A 21,632-nucleotide genomic window follows, 5' to 3' on the forward strand; every position below is an offset into this window, starting at 1 on the left:
GTACATTTTGCCAAACCGAGTGAAAGTGGCTAGGTTTGGTAGGCTACTCGCTTCAAACAACCGACTATCGTCACAGTCAGGGAGTCAGCTATACAGCTATACAGCAGAGCACTGTATTTGAAAGTAATCAACAACAATATATTTATGGTGAAGAAATCTTTTCCGTGTGACTGTCGCTTCACTGTTACCCCAACGTATCAGTAGTAATTCCCAGTGAATCACGGCAATTTTTTTCTTTTTGTGTAACGTCACAACATTTCAAGATAATTAGTCGTTTATAAATAATACGAATTTGCTAAAAAAAAATTACAGTTGTTATTGAAATGTTAATAATCAAACTCAATGTTAAATTTGTATCATAGATTCATTTTCACATAACTTTGATATTTAAAAAATGTATATCTAAATTCTATATACACTTAATACTGATAGGAAGCATCTGAAAAGTATTTAAATTTATACAAAATTTATTTACAACTTGATAAATTTCTATGAATTTAACAAATTTGTACTTTCCTGAAGACAAGCACAGCCACAACCTGTTGGACAAACTCTTTCATTTGTAAACCACGCTGCAAGATGTTGCGTATGTCCACCGTGGCCGCAAATAAGGCAAAATGTACTATGGCCTAAAATAAGTTTAAATATAATTAAAAAAGTACCATTCGGCAATCGAAATAGTAGATTTCATAATAAATGTAAAAATCTAAAAATTACTGTGATCGGAAATGACGATAGCCGTAATGAATACGGATCATTTTTTTCAAACTTAACATACTTATTCTACAGATAAATATGAAGGTCATGTTCGAAGATGAGCTTAATTGGTCTTGTTATTTCCACCTTAGAATAATAAGTATTATTAAGACTATACACATGATATGGTATTTAAAATTAAGCTTATTCGAAGAGCTTTCACATGCAATTTACAGAGATTCAATAAATTATCCCATTCAAAAGTTATTCAAGTAAGAAAATGAAGAAATGTAAATTTTTATGATTTTGAAAATTTTGAAATCATGACATTTCTAAATTACTTGACCGATTAAGCTCATTTTCGAACTTGACTTCGGTATCTATCTGTAGAATAAGTATGTTGAGTTTGGTAAAGATCCATTGTAAATTGGCAACGCTAAGGACCATTGCATTAATTAGATTTCTATGAAATCTACTAAAAAGAAGATTATTATACAACTAGAGTATTAATTGACTACTCACCTTTAACCGAAATATGACAAATAATGCATTGAAACGTTAAACGTTTACAACTGGTACATTGTGGTCCTCGATTTATTTGCTTACAAAGATGACACTCACTTTGAAGTTTAACATCTTTCTGCGAGTCGAGGTGGGATGCATTAACGTGTTTTAAAATTTGAGCCCTTTCATCAAGAAGTCTCCATCTGTGAAGAACTTCGGCATAAACTTTTTTGTAACGGTCATACAATAGAGTATTGTTTTCATCCAATAATCGAATAATGCGGCCTGTATCATTTAAAGAATCTGGAAAAGTTTTTGAATCATCCAATGATTCGGACCATGAACTTGATCGATTGTATTTCAAGTTTTGAACACTCCAGCTGTCTGAGCTAGTATCCGCATGATGAATTGTGTGATATGGAGAACCTCCAGGCTTAAAAAAAAAATAATAGTATTATTTACTGATCAATTTTTATTACTCAAAAATTGTCATGTCTTGTCAATATATAATTATTTAATTTTGTAACTTAAAACTTTTTATTGGTAATAAACTTCGAGGACTAGTTATGTTTTAAACATCATAGCGATATAGTTCATAAAGTAGCTAATCAAGTACTGTTAATTAAATGCGACGTTCTATTTAAATTGATATACTTTCCAGAATTATATAAAAAATATTCTTTACATCTTATGTATTATTGGTACAAATTATAAATATAACTTACGCTAACATTAACTGATTTACTCGTTAAGTATCCCAGACTATTGTCATGACTTTCTGAACGATCGCTAAAGACACAGCTCAACATTCCAGCCATCTGAATATCTGATTGATTTACATAATGTTGAATCCTAGAAATATAAATTTTAAAGTGTTAGAAATCATGATTAAAAATAAATTTAATATATCACTTTACTTACAAAGAATGTACAAGTTTTTGTCCAAATGGATGAAGTGGCCAAGGCAAAACTATGTCTTGAATTTGACATACATTTTGTGACGGATTTGATAACGGCGAAATCACAAGTGCAGATAAACACCATGCTTGAATTAGATCAGGACGATTTAATAATGAAGCGACATTAGCATTATGTTGACACATTGACGGAATTTCTGACAAATTTAAGCTGGAAAAGATTTGAATATTATCTATAAATTATTGTTAACATTGAATATAAATATAAGTCATTAAAATTTTAAGTGTTTACATATACTTCTCAGCAAGTTCTTTGTTTATAAAAAACAATAATGAAGTATCATACACCGTAACTAATGAATAATAATTTTTGTTATAACAATTCTGATTTTGAGTTACAGATGAATTATAAGCATTTTTTCTTGATGACCTTTGTTGCTATTTATAATAAATAGTAGATAGTAAATTATTAAAATCAAGTGTGGAATTTAACGTAAAAATATTCATAAAAATAATTAAAACATACCCGTTCGGGAAAATAAAATGAACTAATTGACATAGTATCTCCAGACTGGCCATATGAATTGGAATATAAATTCATGTATGATCCGCTATTCCCAATATTTCCCAAAGCAGAAAGAGAACGTGGTGTACTACCATCTGGTTTAATAGAAAACGAGCGTCTGGTAAAAGTTGAGCGACCGAAACAAACAAGAATTCCTAAACTGCAAAATTTAGCACCCGATGTTCTTGGAAATGGAATATAATTATCTTGATAATTTGTACAAATAGTCGTTGAGTTTAAAAATCAGCATTCGACTGAATATGATAATCTAACAGATTAGATTCACTTTCGCTTGGAACACAAGTTTGTTCTAAAGTTATGATAAGTTGTCTTAAGCAAGGTTCTAAACAAGTTCGATTTTTTTTAACTCTTTGTTGCGAAGTTTGTTTAAGAACTCTTAATAATTTAGCCATTGTTGCATTATCGACTGTAGTACCCGAACAAAATTGAAACGTAGGTGGTGCACTATAAGGATAGTTTCCAGGGAAATTTACTTTTAATATAACATGATAGTTTTTGTTTCTCGCTGTCACTGTACAACTTCTTTCTATAACATCCATTGAATTCAGTTCAATATTGGGAATATTCATATTTATTAATGAAAATTCTTGTTGCAAAGTTTTTGGTTGGGTTGGTGATGGTAATTCTTTGTCATGATCTAAATTGGTACTAGCTTCATTAGGTATCATTTGCATATCAACCTGAGAAGATGAATAACTTAATTCATTATCATTTTGAGAGTCATTCAGTTGAAGATCTTGAACAGATTGTAATGTTCCTATAAAAGAAATATATATATATATATATATATATATATATATATATATATATATATATATATATATATATATATATATATATATATATATATATATATACATCTTTTGATTTAAATTATTTAGAAAGAAATCAAAATTTTATTTCTTGGAAGAAAAAGAAATGGAAAAATTGAGTAATTTGTTTGTACTTGTTTTCAAGACTATCATAACTTTGAAAGTATTTTAATTAAATAATTCTATTCTTTCTGTTTATTAAAACAAAAAAAAAATTATATTTTCTCGAGTAAGTAAGTCGGATTATTATCGCAGAAGTATTAACTTACTTAAATTTGTATCTTCAGAGTATTGGGTATATAAGGATGTAGCATCGTCCATATCATGACCACATAATTTTTTTAAAAACCCATCAATTTTGAATATCCTTAAACATTGATCTTTCGACCATGTAATCAACTCGTAGTCATTACTGTTTACTTTAGGATGCCGCCATTGAAACTCTAAAACAACATCCGTGTGCCCGACAAAAGTATGAATTGGCGTATTTAGATTTGCTATGTTCCATAATAAAAGGCTATTTTCTCCTCGACGCAGAGGTGGAACAACTATTGTTACCAGACTTTCTCCAAATGGCTAGAAAGTAAAAATGATATTAGTTTAAAAAAACTTGGCTCAGTTAATGAAAAAAAAAAAAAAAATTAATAAATAAATAAATATATAAAACCGTGTATCTGGCTCTCCAAACAGGATAATTTGTTGATAAAATACTGTCGACTTTACGAGGATTACAAATATCAAAAACTTTAACAGTACAATCTTGACTCGAGGTAGCTATTTGGTTTTGTTGAAATGGACACCAGTCTAATCCATGAATCTTTGTTAAATGAGCGGCAATGTATTGTACAGGACTATTACTTTTTCTCTGATCCCATATTTTAATATCACCGTCATGAGCTGTGGCTAACGTATAAGATAGTAAGGGACTCCATTTTACTTGCGAAGAACCCGCTGTAATAAAACAAATTCCTTGTTTTGTAGAAATTCAAGTTCTTCAAAAGAAGTGAATATTTGTGTATTTAAATATCCATAAGTTTAAATTAAATTATAAAAATGTAACTTCAGTTTTCTCATTTTTGAAGTACAGAAAACTTAACTTATTTACAGTACAAAAATTTTTTCAAGATAAATTTAGTTAGCAAACGCATAAACTAACTGTCATTTTGTAAAACAAAAAAATTTTTCATTCTCACCTACTGCTGACAAAGACAGAGACGGTTTTCTGGAATCTCTCAGATCCCAAACGTGGATAAAAGTATCTATACTGCAAGAAGCTATAATGTCAGGTTCCTTAGGATGCCAATTTAGATCACTAACAACTCTGTTGTGCCCTTTTAGAGTGTGAATTATTGGCAGATCTTGATTATTGTTACCGGCAACACTCAAAATTTCAATTCTTGTGTTACTCTATTAAAATATAATTTATTTCAATCAAGGAACATTTCACTTCTCCGTATAAATCTATTTAATTTTAAACAATAACTCACAGATATGGCACAAAAATGATAATTACTTATAGTAGGATTCCATTCAGCAGAGCCAACTTCATATTTACTTTGTCGTGGATATTTTTTTAATGAATCTAATTCATCACTATCATCCAATTTTTTTATGGCTAAAAATCTGCGCCTAAAAATCATAGAATAAAGAAAAATAATAAAATAAATAATGTAAAATTTTAAGATTTATAAAACGGATTATTGTAAATTCATTGCTTACCCAGCTAACAGGACATAAGATCCAGTAGTATCCAAAGCCATTGTATTGGCCTAAAAATAATGAAATTTTGATATTAATTATTTTCTCGAATATTCTGTTCATAGTTGAATATCATAAGAAGAGATAACTATGATTAAAAGTAACTGATGTACGATAATTTTTTTCTTAAATAAATAAATTAAATATCGAATTTACAAAATCAATAGGTAACATTAGTAAATGTAATTTAAATAAGATTTATTTCTGATTGAATTCTAATTGAATTATTTCGAAAAGAGTTAAATAGAAAATCTTCAAAAACGACGTAAGAATAACAATTACAAAAATGAACATGCTCTTTTAGCTTATGTATATGTATTTAATTTAAATAATAATTTTACCTGTAAATCTCGATGTTCAGTGACAACATAGTCACTTACCCAACGTTTCAGCATTTTACTAAAAAGTATTTCAAGTTCTCACCATTTTTTAGGGTTTTAGACAGTTGACTTTGGGTGTATTATTGTTTGTTTTTTTTTTTACATTTCTCATTCCAATAGATAAAAATATCTCATCATCCTCTATGATAGACAAACTGTATAGCTAATGCATGTACACAGTACATACACACATACAAACCTGAATAAATCAGCAGTTCGATGTTATGTTACATATCCATACCTTACTCATAGGTGTCTCCATCTACAAACATGAGTTTACCCTCAACTAGTGGGTAAAAAATTTTTTTGCCCTCCGGGCGGAAAGTGGCAACTTTCGTCCCGCTACGCTAAACAAAGTTGCCGCTTTCCGCCTTCGTCGGACAAAAAAATAGTATACAGCCCTTGGAAAGTAAAAAAGAAAACCTCAGATCACATGTTTGTCGACCTCGGCTTCGCCTCGGCCAACAATTACATGTGATCTGAGGCTTTTCTTATTTTCCTTCCCAAGGGGTGTAATATACTATAAAAATTTAGGGTCTGTTTTTTTTTAATCCGAGATAAAATTAATAAAATTTTATATGAAAATGAAGTTAGCTGACATTTCAAAATTTTTAGAAATTTTTTTATTGAAAAAATTTCAATTAAACAATTAAAAAAAAAATTTCACATGTAAAAAACTTGAAAAATAAGTTCAATTTTTAAGAAATATTTTTTTAGCTGAAATTTAATTAAAAAAAAAATCAAAAATTTGTAGACGTCTGCTAACTTCAGTGTCATAATTTTATTCAAAGTTGAGGGTAGGCCGTTGTAAATATATTTTCAGAATTTTTTAACTTCCCGCTAAGAAAATTGAAAATTTTCAAAAATCGGGAAGTTAGTGGTTTTACCCCGTTTTTCGAAAATCGAGTTCGTATCAGATCTCGACGTTTTTGAGGTCCTAGGAAACTTTCCTGAATGTTTTCGCGATGTCCGCGTGTGTATGTGAGATGTATGTTGTATGTTGTATGTGACCCTCTTATAACTTTTGAACGGCTTGACCAATTTCATCGCGGTTGACGCCATTCGAAAGGGCTTAACCAAACAAATTTTGAATACAATTTAGACCGATTCGAACCGGGAGATTTTGATAAATCTCAAAAAAACTACAAAAAAAATTTTTTTCAAATGTGGTTTTTTGGGAATAACTCTTACACGGCTTTACCGATCAATTCCTCAAATTAATCAGATCTTAACATTAGAAAAACAACGTCGACTACTGCCAAGCCAATCAAAATCGGTAGATTTGTTCGTGAGTTATCGTTGACGAAAAAAACTTAAATAAATATTTAAGTTCTACAATAATTGTAAAAATAAAATATTCCCATTATTTTTTTGATACTTTACGTCTCTAATTTTAATTTCATTTTTCTAAAAGTTTTATTGAATGATTAAATTTCACGAAGTTTTTTTTTCATTCTAGAGCTGTAAAAATTAACAAATGCGTGATTTGTTATATATATATATATATATACTCAGTCAATTAATTTAATACACTACGAATTATGTGGCCTAAATCTAAGAGTTTGGTATAGATATAGTATGCGATCTTAGTACATCAAAATTTTTTGCTCATTATATAGTAACAGCACCTTGTATTGCGAATAATTTCATGAAAAAAAATTTATCTGAAAGATGCAAACATGCATAAAACTTTTAAGAATCGTTAAAAACGCTTCAGAAAATTCAAAAACACATAAGAAAGAATGTTATAAAATAGAAGTACGAATTCTCATTGTTAATATGTTTTTACTGATGTTTTATTACTATAGTAGCACATTTTAATGCAACAACAATATTTTTACTCTTTGTAAGAAACTATTTTTTTTTTACTTAATTAATGTTTATAAGTAAAAACTTTCGATAACTCTCCCATAACATAGAATTATTAAATAATAGAAAAAAAAAGAAAAAATAAATAGAGTTATACTACTATTAACTGTAAATTATTCTAAAAAAACTTACTGTTTTGAAATAGTTACCATTTAATTAAATACTTTAATTTAAATTTAAGAAATAATCATTTTTGCAAATACTTAATAATTACATGCATCTTGGATGATGTGTAAAATTGTGTGAATATTAATAATCCTTACATGTTAATAACTATTATTAAATTTGATTTTGTATATAGAAAAAATATAGATAATCATATAGAGCATTAAATACGTATTATTGTATTTTTTATGAATAAGTTTAAATACTAAGGACTCGAAACTTTAGTAAAAGAATGCACAAAATTCTATCTCCCAAAAACATATGAAAGTTATATAATTTGAAATATTTCTATTTTCTACAACTAATGTAGAATAATAGATATTAAATACACCCAATATATAATGATAATATTCGATGATTATCAAAGAAAATTAAAATTTTATTTGGCTAATTATGAAGCTGTAAATTTTATCGCAGAAACAGTATTGTTTTAAATAAAGTATTTCGGAAAAAAATAACTAATGTCAATTTTTCTTAAAATTGTGAAAAAACGTTAAATTAAATATCAAAGTACGCTTGAAATGCAAGTAAAAATATTTATCGCTTAATAACGATCGTTGTCAATATCATCATCATCTTCATCCATAGCAAAATCACTACCAACTCCAGAATCTAAACCGTACAGAGGACTGTAACAACAGAAAAAAAAATATTAATATTTACACATATGCTGATATTTATAAAAATGATTGAAAGTCAATACTAACTTTATTGCTCTACAATTAAAGAATACGATGCGTTTCAATTTTTTATTGTAAAAAAAATAGTTGAATGACCATAAACAACCATCTTCTCCAAAAGGATCTGACGCCAAATCCGGATTATAGCTGTTTAGCAGTAATGAGAATTAATAAGTTGTGCGAGAGTCAAAATATTGATATAAAAAAGTATTTTTTTTCTTTTTCAATGTAACAAGTACTATAATTATTACTTATTTATTATTACCTATATACTATTATTACCTATATACTATTGTTACCTATAAATATCACATTCGCTCATTGATATCTCGTCTTCAATTGCAGCCCACAATGCAGATCTTAAATTGCGGTAATGATCACCAGCAGTAGCACTAAGATTACTGTCAACTGCATTCATGACCCATTGCAAACTGGGTTCCTTACTGAATTCGTGACTTTTAGCATCGGAAAAATCGTAATCAGGACAGAATGTTGAATTTAAAGTTGCAATTAAATAAAATAAAGTTTTTCGGCTAATTGTGTCACATAAAGGTCCTTCTTCATCTCCAGAGATACTTTTACTGTAAAAATATTTATATAACGATTTGTTTTTTTTTTGCATCGAGTAAAAGAATGTCAAAATAAATACCTGAAATAAGATTGGGCTGGTGACGTGCCAAGAGATGTTTGTGGTGGAGATAAAGCTTGAAGGTCGTGTGGTGTAACTCCCTGCTCAGAATTAAATCTTTTATACATTTGCTTATCATTTCCAGCCATTTTACAAGAATAACTTTCAATTCTGAAATAACAAAATTATTCATTCATTATTACAAAATAATTTTCTTATATATACGAGTATAAAATTAAAAATGACTACCTTCCAATGATTTTGCAGTCACCGGTTTTAATAAACAAAGCACTGTTTATTGCTTCAAATCTAGTACTTTCCAACAGCTTCATGTTGGTTGATAACGTAGTTAATTAAATTATAAATCAAATTATCCTCTGAATGGTATTTATAAAAATCTTAAATGTTGTTGGAGATGATCTCAACAGTAAGATTTTAACATTTTCTAGATATTTGCCTTTTTTTATAAGAGTTATCAGCTCTTTGACAAATTTTATTGAATTCAATAAATTTACTCTAATTCACTTCATTTGATAATTCAATTCAAACGAAATATCAAAAAATTCAATAAATTACGGCTACTAAATTCGTTCTTCAGCATTTTTTTTATATTTATAAAAATTCCTTTTCTCTTCGAGTGAACAAATTTTATTGTCGATGTAACTGCGTATTCTTCAGTGCTACACTTGCGGTACATTACAAAATTACTGTTTATTTTTTTCAAGTTAATCAAATATTTAATAAAATTAAAATTTTTATTTTAATATTTTAATAGAAAAAGAAAAAAAAATAACAACAGTTAGTTAGTTTTTTATGATGAGTTTTTAAATTCAAACAGTTTTTGTCTTTATTCTCTTGTCAGCGATGCTGCTTATACCTTGTACATAAAAACTACGTACTAAAAATAATACAGTCAATACACTTGAGGGAAGAATAAATAAAAAATTTTTTGCTCTTTTGAGCAACAGATATAAAGTTTTAAATATTTACTTTTACTCAAATAAACCAACTGGTTAATTAATAACCATTTAATTATTCACTTTTTCGGTACTATAGAAAACAATCCATGATTACAAACATTGTTGTAATTGTTTTTTTAACCGGACACTGTTGTAAGTTTGAGAAATGACAAGATTCGCGTAAACAGTATCTCACGTCACACAAATTATCAAAGTAATCTCCGAAATTGCATCAATATAATGAATACGTGAAAAACAATAACTTTAGATTAATTACCAAGTGAAGAAAATCTTAAAATTTCAATATCAATACGATGCGCACTTGTATATAGGTTCGTCTTGCTAAAATAACTCAGACCATATTATTTTCTGCTTCTTTCTTTTGACAGAAGTTGATTTTTATTGTTCCGACATCTCCCTCTATCTAACATGAATTTGTATTTTTGTCTTTTTTCAGTGGTTTATTTGGTCTTTGCGCAATCCTTGTTCAGTTTTCTCACCATTGCGCATAATATTTCGTATCAATAGACTCAGATTTATTCCATTTATTCCCAGTACAGTGAACTCTCAATAAAGTTACACTTTCAGGGTTACGTTTTTTCCCACTCTATAGTGAGTGTTTACTGGTATGGACATGCGGAACGTAAACGCCTATTAAACTCTCTATTAAGTTGACATTTAATCATATATTTTCGTATTTATATATGTATGGGCCATTCCTTGCGAAATAGACCAATATTTAGATTCGACCCCTTTTAATTTGGATGAAAATTAATTTAGCAAATATTTAATAATTTTCAGAACTTTCTTTAGCAAACAAATTATGGCAAAAAAAAATCATAAAAAAAAATGATGAAAATTAACTGAGCAGATAGTTGATAATTTTAAGAATTTTTGTAATAAATAAATTATGGCAAAAAAAATTTATAAAAAAAATTGACATTTAGAAATTTTAAACAACTACAAATGCAATTTTTAAAAATAATTTTGTAGAGCAAATTTATTTGTTAAAAAAATTAAAAAATTGTCAAGTGACAGCTAACTTTAATGTCATAAAAACTGACATATAAAAATTTTTAAAAATAAAAATGCAATTTTCAAAAAATGATTTTTTAGAGTTAATTTAATTGTTAAATGATATTAAAAATTTGTCAAGTGACAGCTAACTTTAATATCATTTAATTTAGACAAAATTTGGTCAAAAATTTTCTTTTAGCATAAAACAAAGATTTGCTGAAAGAAAAACATTTTTCCATGAGTTATTTAAAATTTTACTATTTTTTTTGATTTTTCAACTTTTGTGGTTTTGCCAAGAAAACTTTGTTTTAAGCACTTTTTAATTAAAAAAACCCCAAAATTTCGAATAATGTTTAAGGTAACTGTCACTTGACTATTTTTTAATTTTATTTAACAAAAAAATTTGTTCCGAAAAATTATTTTTAAAAAATTGCATTATTAATTTATCAAAATTTCTAATGGTTCATTTTTTTTTTTTTTTTTCATTTTTTTAGTGCAGTAATTTATTTATCAGGAAATGATTAAATATCTGCTAAATTAATGACATTAAAGTTAGCTATCAGTTGATAATTTTTTAATTTTATTCAACAAAAAAAAATTGCATTTTTTAATTTTTTAAATTATCAAATATGTGCTACATTAGTTTTCATTCTAAATTAATTTTCATAAATTTTGAATAGGAACTTTGATCCTGAACTTACTGCAGTCATTTTTACTTTTCTATAATGTAGTTATATCTTATATTTCATTAGTAAATAAATAATTTGATATAACAATAAATAATCAATAAAAAGATCTTATGGACAATGATTTATTGTAAATTTTATAACAATGAATTATATTTATTCGCAAATTATTTAATATTATTATACGTAATTTTTTTAGTAATTATATAGCAGTGAGGGTCTTCTGATTTTTAGCCATAAAAAATCAAGAAATGAAGATATTAACAAATTTATTTTACTTGTGTATAAAAGTCCTTTATTTTGTGCAGATAAATTTTTTTTTCTGAAAATATATATAATTAAATGAAATGAATGTTTTAACAATAAAATCATAATTGTTGGTCGAACAACCAACTCTGAATTTTATAGAAAAAGTCAGCTCTAAGAAATGAATGTTTCTAGATATAGATAACTATAACTGTGATTTTTATAATATTAATGTTAATAATTAAAAGTCTTATATGAATTATCACAACTAATGTTTAAAATTAAAAATGGTATATTGTGAATGAAGTATATCCACCAATAACTTTGTTCATCATCCAAATTAATCACATTTAATGTCGTTAAAAAAATCGATCCACTCTGTAACTTATTTATCTTATGTTAGAATATAATTATATTACTTATACATCATCACATCCGGTGATTGATACATGCACATGTAAGCATCGCAAAGAAGCCTTTTAGCATACTCCGGTAATTGTCGATCATCAGTGGATTCAGCTTTTTCGCTCCATCTTCACTTAACCAATATGGAAAATCTGGACATGATACCATTTCAGGTATATTGAATCCATTTTGTTCGCCTAAAATTTAACGTCAAATCAATCACATTTTGTGACAAATTGAAAATATTTCTTGTATAGTCTGAAAAAAGTGATATTACCTTTGCGATCAGCCATTGAATCGAAAAAGCACCACGGTGCTTCAGAGCCTGATCCACATTTTACAAATGACACATAATGAGATGTCTCAATGCAGACTACAGCTGATAGTTCCAAAAAAAGTCGTGGAACTGGACAATGCTCTTGTAAAATCTAAAAAAAAAAAAGTTCTCAATTCAGCGTGTTGATTCAGTAAAAATAAAACTATTTATTAATTCGGAATTTTACTTAATTTTTTCCAGAACTTACTTTAAATTCAGTGGGTACGTTCAGTTTTGTAGATGCATGGTTTGTTCTTCTTTCATGTCGATGTACCTAAAATATTTCAGTTAATTAATTTTATTATTACTGTTGTTGATATAATTATAAAATTATATAGTTAAAAATTAATAGTTACTTGATCTAAACAAGAAGTACAGAAAGCAATACTTTCTAAACCTAATCCTCGTTGACCATAGCATTCTTTGCATTCATATTCAGCTAACTTTCCGCAGACTGTACATTGCCTTGGAGCTACAGAAAATAAAATAATTATCAATAATAATTCCTTCTGTATATTATGTAATAAACATTAATTATACTCTACAATCTTCGATGATATCCGTGACATCCAGTAAAAGTGTAGGCTGAATTTTTGAGTACATTTTATATGATTTTCCAAAACGCGGCATTTGTATTATTAAGCATGATGGAACCTCTTTTAGTCTAATATTACTCGTTAAAAAGCTTTGTTCAAGTAATTGTTGTACTGTTGGTAAATTCAAGTGATCATCTTTTTCAACAAAAAGTTGATAATGATATGCATCTTGACCAGAGCTTAACTTTAAAAAAGGCTCTGCATTTAATATTTGAGCAACTAATGAAGTGAGAAATTCTTCCGGATCTTTTTCTTCACTAGTTAAACCAGATACCGATGACAATTTTTCAAGCAATGTTCGTAGTTTCATTACACTATTTGCGTGTACAAAAACATTCTTTCGTAGAGGATTTACGATCTCTTCTCGTAATACTCGCTGTACTTGTTCATATTGTGCGCAGTCTTTCTCAGTTGGAGGCCTAATTAAAATAACAAATTATCGCCTTATTAAAAAATCAAAAACAATTTTTCATGTTTTTACATTTATAATTATTCACCTGAAAAGCAAGTTATCAAAAACACTTGTGAAAGCAAACATACTGAATAATGTAGCGTCTAAATAACATGAATTATGATGGCCTTGAATGCCACTATATTTACCACATATATTTTCAAGACCGTCTTCGACACATATAGGTTTTACAATACCTTTAACTATCAAATTTTCAGATTTACTTAAATTATCATCATTGATTCTTAATAATGAATCGTCTTTCTATAATTAATTAACTTATTTGTGAATTTTCATTTTAAATGTACAATACGTTTAATTTTATAATATTTATACTTACAGATGTTATATTAGGTTGTATAAAAGATTTAGAATCTCCGTAACATGCTCTATTTGATTTAATATTAAAATGTTTTAACTCATTGTACACTCCATCTGTGTTTTGTAAATCAGGCTCATCTTTCTGTAATCATCAAAAAAAAAAAAAAAAATATACGGATAGAATCAATTTTATTTTTTTAATGATATTCTTATTATATCGTAATGATTAGGTATTAATGTATTTTTTATTAAGAAAAAAAGATTTTTTTTTAATTCACAAAATTAAAAAACAAAATTTTGATTTGGAAAAAATTCATCAAATTTTAGAATCTTAAAAATTATAATGTGACATTAAATAACTTACAAATTCAATAGCTGCCATAATTTTTCCAGTATTACTTCCCGGTACATTGTCAATCCATCGAATGATTCCATGTCGTAATTCAGAACCCACAAGAACTTCAACTTTGGCTCCCAAATCAAAAGGTTTGTCATTGCCTTTTCGAATCATTTGATTGTTATCATATTTTGCTAATAAATTATCTAAATAATTAAAAATCATTAAATTAGTTGTGATACCATTGAGATATAAACAAAAAACCAAAAAAAAAAAATTTTGTAAAACGGTTGACCCTACAGGCCATCTCTGCAACATTCCGCTATTTTCAAATACAAAGCGTTCTAAATTTAACCCTTTACGAAGTTTTTTAGCTTTTTGAGCTTAAACGTCTATTTTGTATTTAATAACAACTTTTTCATAATATTTAAGCTACAATAATTTTCGGAAAAATCATCTGCCTTTAGAACGCTTGGCAACATTTATCATGGTTAAAAGGGGTTTACTAAAACTCTCAGAAAAAAATCTGTTCTGATAAATCATATTTTATTGGTTTTTAAAAATTAGATGGCTCTTGAACAAATCAACCGACTTTGATGCGGTTTACGGCAATCGACGTCATTTTTTTAGTAGAAAAGCTGATTAAATCATGAGATTGATCAAAACAGAAATTTTAAAGTAATTAAAAAAAAAAATTTTTTTGAAAATTAAAAAAATCGAATTCTAAGTTCAGCGAGGTACTTTCAGATGCGGCAAATCGCTTTTCGATCGGATACTCCGTTACAAAGTTATTAGATGTTTACATGTTTAGATACATACACACCCACCGAGCCATACACACACAGCCAGAAAAGCTTCTTAGGACCTCAAAATATCGAGATTTTACGAAAACTCACTTTTCAAAAATCGGGGTAAAACAATAACTTTTCGACTTTTTAAAATCATTAAATTTTATAGCGGGAAGTTAAAAAATAACTTTTTGAGGTAATAAAATTTTTGTATTAGTATGAACATATGCATATTTTTATTAAACTGTCAAAAAATAAGATTAATAGTATTGATTTTGTGAATGTTTCATAAAAGGAAAATTAATAAATAAATAAAAAACGAGTTTGAGCTTACGATTCAACGAATTATGGCAATTTGGAGGTGGGAAAAAATCATTGTGCACATTCAAATTCACATCACTGCTCCATTTATGTTGAAGAACAAATAAAGGTATATTTTGTAATGTTGTCATATTAAAATTGAAATAACTTTATTAAAGAAGGAGCCCAGATGTCTGACATAACCGTTTAAAACACGCAAACTGCTGTTGTAGCTATTTTAAGTCTCGGATATTATTAACTCTTTCAGTTACTAGGCAAACCGGAAGCTAATCATAGTAAAAATACTATTCAATCTATATTTTAAAATTTAAATTAATAAATTACCTATTGGAATGAAATTACACTTATTTAAACTTTTCTTTAAATTGATCCCATCATCAGTATGTAGTATACTTGATTTTACTGATTGATGAATAACCTTCGGTAGTAATGCATCATTGAAGCTAAAACTTTCTGATTCTCTATTATTGTTGTTATTGTGATTATTATTATTTTTATCTTCAAAATTGATTAGCTGCTTTGAAGTAACAACATTTGATTCATGTCGTATGCCTTTATCATGGATTGTGTGGTTATTGGAAGTGCTATTAACAAAACCATCTAATTGTTTCGACCAGGACGATTCAATTTCATCTGATGATAGTTTAGCTATAAACCAAAAAAATTTAATTGTTTATTAGGAGTTTTTATTCTTAAAAAAAGGATATATTACAAATTTTTTTACCATTAGCATTGAAAGATGCATGATTGATATCATCATCATTTATCGGTTGAATATTAAGGAGTGTAGCAAAGGTGCTATTGTTTGATGATTCTGCAAAATATTTTTTCGCCACAAGTGATGTTCGGATACTGTCTGGTTTATCCTTAACAAAAATAAAAAATTAATGAAAATTAACTTAGCAGATAGTTGGTAATTTTAAGAATTTTTGTAACAAATAAATTATGGCAAAAAAAATTTATTAAAAAAATTGACATTTAGAAATTAAAAAAAACTACAAATGCAATTTTTGAAAAATAATTTTTTGGAAGAAATTTATTTGTTAAATAAATTAAAAAATTGTCAAGTGACAGCTAACTTTAATGTCATAAAATTTATATTATAGAAAATTTGGATACATTTGTAATGTTACTAAATACTTGATGTAAGTTTACCAATAAATCCAGTCCAAAATAAAATCCTGGACCTAGTTCTTGAACTGCCCCTATGAATTTAATTACAGCTAAATGCTTGTTTGCTGAATTTGATTCTGGATTAAACCAAACTTGATTGTTTATTTTTAAATTACAAACGTCCTTACAAAATTGAGTGTCCATAGCTAATCGAACCCTTTCATTTGGAGCTTGCACAGCTGCTAAGAAATACCATACTAGTTGTGGTACAGGTGTTAAATCAATTCTGTGACATTTCCACTCTGTTTTATGCCAGATATCAGCATTATTCGTATCGTTAACATGAATCCTGAGAGTACCATCTGATTGGATCTCTTTAGCTTCAACGAGCATTCCAAGACGCAATGTACAGACACTTTGATCACATTCACCAGATATTCTACTCAGAATAGTGTTTCTAATTGCTACATAGTGACATGGAAAAGTTGATAAATTCATATTGTCATAGATACTCCACTTATCCATCTTTTTATTAACAACTGCTTCGAACAGTATTCGAACAACAAATAAATTAAATTTCTATTTAACCAAGTAATAATTAAATTTCATGGCTTACATTATATCTTATAGTTTGTAAATGCATTGCAACTCACTAAACCACTAAAAAAACACTTAACATTTTCACATTACTCATGTGAAGAATTATAGTAGAATAAATAATAATATTTGAAAAATCTAATTAACAAAAAGAATTTTTTCAATTTCATAACAGTATAGACACACTTAATATGTCAAGTCTCTATCAATAAATAATAAATGTAAAAAAATTTCTTCCTTATCGATCTTTTTAATTTTGCACAGTAATTTTACTTTTTTTATAGGTTTAGATTTTAAAAAGTTACTTATTTTAAAAAATTTCAAATTTATAGACATAAGTAGTAAACACCTTGTAAAAACTTAATCAATAATTTTATAGAAATGTTCTGGCGTTCTTTTAACGAAGTGGCTCTCCAGAAAACGATGACATTTTAAATGACATATTTGGTTGAAATTTAGGATGGTATTAGTATCATTCAAATAATGACGGTTAAAAATAAATTTAGACAATTGATGACGGTAAAAAAAATAAATTTAGAAATATAAAAAAAATATTAGTATCTTATTTTGTCTAGGAGGCTGGGGGGAGGGGGACTGTGTAGTTAAGAAAAGAGATGGAGTGGAGGGTGAAGAAAGTGAATTGAAAATATTGGCTAAATTATTTTTGATTTTTTTGATAATTATTTGTTTGTTAAATAAATCCAAAAAATAGTTCAAATGTTTGCTCATTTCATTGACATAACTAATATATTATTTGTTTTCTTTTTTCTAGATCTATACACTAAAATTATGAAAATATGTTAAGATACCAAAAAACTTAAAGCTGATAATTTTAAGAATTTATGTTGTAAAAAATTAAAAAAAAAGAAAAAAAAAAGCCTTTATGTGTAGATATTTAAGAAATCTTTGAATGTAATTTCTTGAAACACTTTTTTTTAGAAACGATTTGTTTATTGAATAAAATAAAAAACAGTTTACTTAATTCAGTATTATTTATAATAATAAAGTTAGCTGACGTTTTTAATTTTTTGATTATTTTTAATTTATTAAATTATTTTTACAAATGAAAATTTTTATTTTTTGTAACAATTCTTTTAATAAAAAAAAAAAAAAAAAAAAAAAAAAAAAAAAAAAAAAATAACACTGAAATTGACAGATATTACAAATTTTTTCAGAATTTCGTAGCAATTAAATTATTAAAAAAACATTTAATTAAAAAGTTTCACATGTGAAAATTTTTAGAAGCATTTTTTATTGTAATTAATTTGTTAAAAAAATTTTTTTAATCAACAGCTGACCGCTAACTTCAGTATCATAAAAAAATTCTTAACATTTTTAGATGTCGGTTAATTTGATTTTCGTTATTATTTGGTAAAATATTGTGATGAGATCAATATTTGGATTTAATCAATCTTAACAAAATTCGATTAAATTATTTCTGAGATGTTTTTAACTTATACAATTCATTTGAATAATTCTTAGAGAAAACATTTTTTTTTTTCAAACCAATAAAAAAAACGGTAACTGGTTAACATTTAAAATTAGCGCTTTATCACAGACAGTGTCATCTGTATGCGACTAAGAACATCAAAACTAAAAAAAATTTTTAAATATCAAAATTTCATGAGACCAAGACAAAAACGATTCTAATTTATTATTATTTTATATTAAAAAAAGTATTATTCAAATATATCCATAAATATGAAGTTATTCATTGAATCGGAATTAATTTTATTTTACTTGATTGAAAATATTGAAAACATGTCAAACAAATCACAGTCGATAAAAAAGAGTTTTCAGTAACATAAATATTTGATGTTTGTGTATTTTAGATAATTAATTTCAAACCAATAAATATAAGCCAAATAACAATGTTGTTCTTGATTGGCTTAAGATACGGAAAATAGTTATTATTTACTATATCCGGTGAAAAATGTTTGGGGATCGACACCCACACACCAAGAATTACATTTGTCACACACACAACGGAGTCATTGATCTGCGTGGACCAATCAAAATAATCCACGAAAATTTTTAGAATAGTTAACGCGCTGGAATATATTCACGGCCTTGTTTATAAGTTAGACATTTCGTTTTTACTAAGAAAGAAAGAGAGATCTTACCGACAAAACCATCATGCGAGCATTAATAGGTAATTATTTACAATTATTTATTCATACTTTATTTACTTTCTATAAAGCCAGTCTTGAGAAAGGAAAACATATTAAAATTTTTTATTCATTTTTCTAGTTTTGTTGATATAATGATCATAATTTTTACACGACGAAATTTTTCAGGTCTCTTGTTGTTAATTGCGAGTGCTAATTGTATGTACTCATCCACGTCAGATGTTGTTGAATTAACACCCAGTAATTTTGATAAATTGGTAACAAATAGTGATCATATATGGGTGGTTGAATTCTATGCGCCATGGTGTGGTCATTGTAAAAATTTAAAACCTGAATATGAAAAAGCAGCCACAGCACTCAAGGTATTGTATAAATTATGTGATTTTAAATGAGGCTGAAGTTAGCAAAAACTTGACAGTTTTTTAATTTTTCTTGAAAAATGAATTAGGCATAGAAAATTGTTTATAAAAATGTCATTTATAATTTTTCAGAGCTTCTAAAGATGAAATTTTTAAATAAAATTTTCTTGCTATAATTTGTTTGTTAAAAAAATTCTAAAAATTATCAGATGACTTTAAACTTCAGTGTCATGATTTTAATGAATTTATTTAAATCGTACATATGTTTATATTTACAAAATTATTGTTTAATAGGGAATTATAAAAGTTGGAGCCGTAGATGTAGATGAGCATAAGTCATTTGGATCTAGATTTGGAATTGAAGGTTTCCCTACAATTAAAATATTTGGCGTCAATAAAAAGAAACCTGACAGTTATAATGGTGCGCGAACGGCTGATGGGCTTGTAACTGAAGCTTTAAGAGTTGCAAGTAAAAAAGCTAAAGAAGCATTAGGTGGAAAATCAAGTGGTTCAGATTCCAAAGTAAATATTTAAGTAAAAAAAAAATATTATTTTTAATTTGTAAAAGAATCATTTATTAATAATAATTAAAAATTTTTTTATTAGTCCTCAGATTCTAAAGATGTGGTTGAGCTAACGGATGATAACTTCGATAAATTAGTTATGAACTCTGAAGATATGTGGTTAGTCGAATTTTATGCACCATGGTGTGGACATTGTAAGAATCTTGCTCCAATTTGGGCTAAAGCTGCTACTGAATTGAAAGGAAAAGTAAAATTAGGTGCTCTGGATGCAACTGTTAACACAATAAAAGGCAGCCAATATGAAATCAGAGGATACCCAACAATTAAATTCTTTGCTTCCGGCAAAAAAGATTCAGACTCTGTTTCTGAATATGACGGTGGTCGTACAACAAGTGACATTGTCAATTGGGCTCTTGATAAGCTGTCAGAAAATATTCCAGCTCCAGAAATAGTTCAAGTAACTGGTGAAAAGTCAATGAAAGAAGCATGTGATGACAAACCATTGTGTGTTATTTCAGTGCTGCCTCATATTCTCGATTGCCAATCTCAATGCAGAAATGAATACTTGGAAATATTCAAAGTTTTAGGTGAAAAATACAAGAAGAAGATGTGGGGGTAAGTAGAAAAATATTCACTCTTATAAGTATGTGAAGAAATTGTAACTAAATTTAATTTATTTCAGTTGGGTATGGGCAGAAGCTGGAGCGCAGCCAGATCTTGAAGAAGCTCTCGAAATTGGTGGATTTGGATATCCAGCTCTAGCTGTTGTCAATGCCAAAAAAATGAAGTATTCATTAATGAAAGGTAGTTTCTCAGAAGATGGTATCAACTCATTTTTGAGGGATCTCAGCTATGGTAGAGGAGGTACTGCTCCATTGAAAGGCGCTGAACTTCCAAAAATATATGAGACTGAAGCATGGGATGGCAAAGACGGTCAACCACCACAAGAAGAAGAAATTGATCTAAGTGATATTGATCTAAATGACAAAGATGAACTATAAATTTTTTAATAATACATTGAATTTTCTTGATTTAAAAATCTAACATCATCAGTAAATAATCATAAATCTTTTTCAATTCTTCCATGTCATCTATAAAGTCATTAATAATTTTTTATCTCATTGATTGTAAATAAATTTAAAGTGAGTTTTATTAAAAAAAGTTTTTCTATGAATTTACATTCCGCTGAAAATTTTTATGAGAAAATATCAGTCATTTTTGTATTTTTTGACAGTAATTTAATAAAACAAATTTTAATGTAACATCATAACTAAGAACTAAATACATAAAAATACTAATTTAAATAGTTTTATATGAGTATGTTATTTTTTCTATTGAAATTAAAATAGAAAAAGGATATTCAATTTCTATTTATTGTTGATAAAGGATTTTCAACTGATAAATAGATGATTTTAGAATTTTAACTTCTAAACTCCTGAACTTTGATGATTAATACACTATCCATCTACAAT

The 21,632-nt window shown here is 27.3% G+C and overlaps 4 protein-coding genes across 4 annotated transcripts; 1 reads left to right on the top strand and 3 right to left on the bottom strand.

Annotated features, from left to right (window-relative positions):
* Nucleotides 1–345: 345 nt before the first annotated feature.
* Nucleotides 346–5,850, bottom strand: Wdr59 (WD repeat domain 59). The gene is given in 13 exon segments (XM_074243873.1): nucleotides 346–629; nucleotides 1,219–1,633; nucleotides 1,926–2,052; nucleotides 2,122–2,328; nucleotides 2,410–2,555; nucleotides 2,644–2,921; nucleotides 2,924–3,460; nucleotides 3,785–4,091; nucleotides 4,183–4,466; nucleotides 4,709–4,922; nucleotides 5,003–5,144; nucleotides 5,235–5,284; nucleotides 5,615–5,850. Coding segments are annotated over 13 exon segments (2,901 nt in total). The 5' UTR covers nucleotides 5,669–5,850; the 3' UTR covers nucleotides 346–489.
* Nucleotides 5,851–8,045: 2,195 nt separating this feature from the next.
* On the bottom strand, nucleotides 8,046–10,352 carry Maf1 (repressor of RNA polymerase III transcription Maf1). Its single transcript, XM_074243853.1, has 5 exons — nucleotides 9,245–10,352; nucleotides 9,017–9,166; nucleotides 8,667–8,948; nucleotides 8,395–8,514; nucleotides 8,046–8,316 (listed from the first exon to the last, which is right to left on the bottom strand). The coding sequence occupies exons 1-5, from the start codon at nucleotides 9,325–9,327 to the stop codon at nucleotides 8,232–8,234; spliced, it is 720 nt and encodes a 239-aa protein (XP_074099954.1). The 5' UTR covers nucleotides 9,328–10,352; the 3' UTR covers nucleotides 8,046–8,231.
* A 1,558-nt stretch (nucleotides 10,353–11,910) lies between these two features.
* On the bottom strand, nucleotides 11,911–17,325 carry Cyld (ubiquitin carboxyl-terminal hydrolase CYLD). Its single transcript, XM_074243917.1, is given in 13 exon segments — nucleotides 11,911–12,425; nucleotides 12,428–12,505; nucleotides 12,586–12,736; nucleotides 12,833–12,898; nucleotides 12,981–13,096; nucleotides 13,170–13,639; nucleotides 13,718–13,935; nucleotides 14,012–14,134; nucleotides 14,357–14,535; nucleotides 15,763–16,086; nucleotides 16,163–16,304; nucleotides 16,594–16,643; nucleotides 16,740–17,325. Coding segments are annotated over 13 exon segments (2,361 nt in total). The 5' UTR covers nucleotides 17,077–17,325; the 3' UTR covers nucleotides 11,911–12,318.
* Nucleotides 17,326–19,104: 1,779 nt separating this feature from the next.
* Nucleotides 19,105–21,464, top strand: Cabp1 (Protein disulfide-isomerase A6 homolog CaBP1). Its single transcript, XM_074243918.1, has 5 exons — nucleotides 19,105–19,300; nucleotides 19,446–19,639; nucleotides 19,931–20,158; nucleotides 20,243–20,775; nucleotides 20,843–21,464. Exons 1-5 carry the CDS (start codon nucleotides 19,285–19,287, stop codon nucleotides 21,159–21,161), a joined length of 1,290 nt encoding a protein of 429 aa, XP_074100019.1. The 5' UTR covers nucleotides 19,105–19,284; the 3' UTR covers nucleotides 21,162–21,464.
* Nucleotides 21,465–21,632: the final 168 nt, after the last annotated feature.

This window comes from Cotesia typhae, unplaced genomic scaffold (assembly GCF_013202065.1).
Source record: "Cotesia typhae breed Kobodo isofemale line unplaced genomic scaffold, CoteBio_Ctyphae contig_42, whole genome shotgun sequence".
Lineage (NCBI taxonomy): Eukaryota > Metazoa > Arthropoda > Insecta > Hymenoptera > Braconidae > Cotesia > Cotesia typhae.

Bases quoted from the DNA above. Each gene is read 5' to 3' on its own strand.
- Cabp1 (XM_074243918.1), top strand. The intron at 19,640-19,930 runs GTATTGTATAAA...ATTGTTTAATAG, and splicing joins AAGCAGCCACAGCACTCAAG to GGAATTATAAAAGTTGGAGC. The intron at 20,776-20,842 runs GTAAGTAGAAAA...AATTTATTTCAG, and splicing joins TACAAGAAGAAGATGTGGGG to TTGGGTATGGGCAGAAGCTG.
- Maf1 (XM_074243853.1), bottom strand. From the start codon at position 9,327: ATGAAGCTGTTGGAAAGTACTAGATTTGAAGCAATAAACAGTGCTTTG. The intron at 9,167-9,244 runs GTAGTCATTTTT...TTGTTATTTCAG, and splicing joins GACTGCAAAATCATTGGAAG to AATTGAAAGTTATTCTTGTA. The intron at 8,949-9,016 runs GTATTTATTTTG...ATATTTTTACAG, and splicing joins CCAGCCCAATCTTATTTCAG to TAAAAGTATCTCTGGAGATG.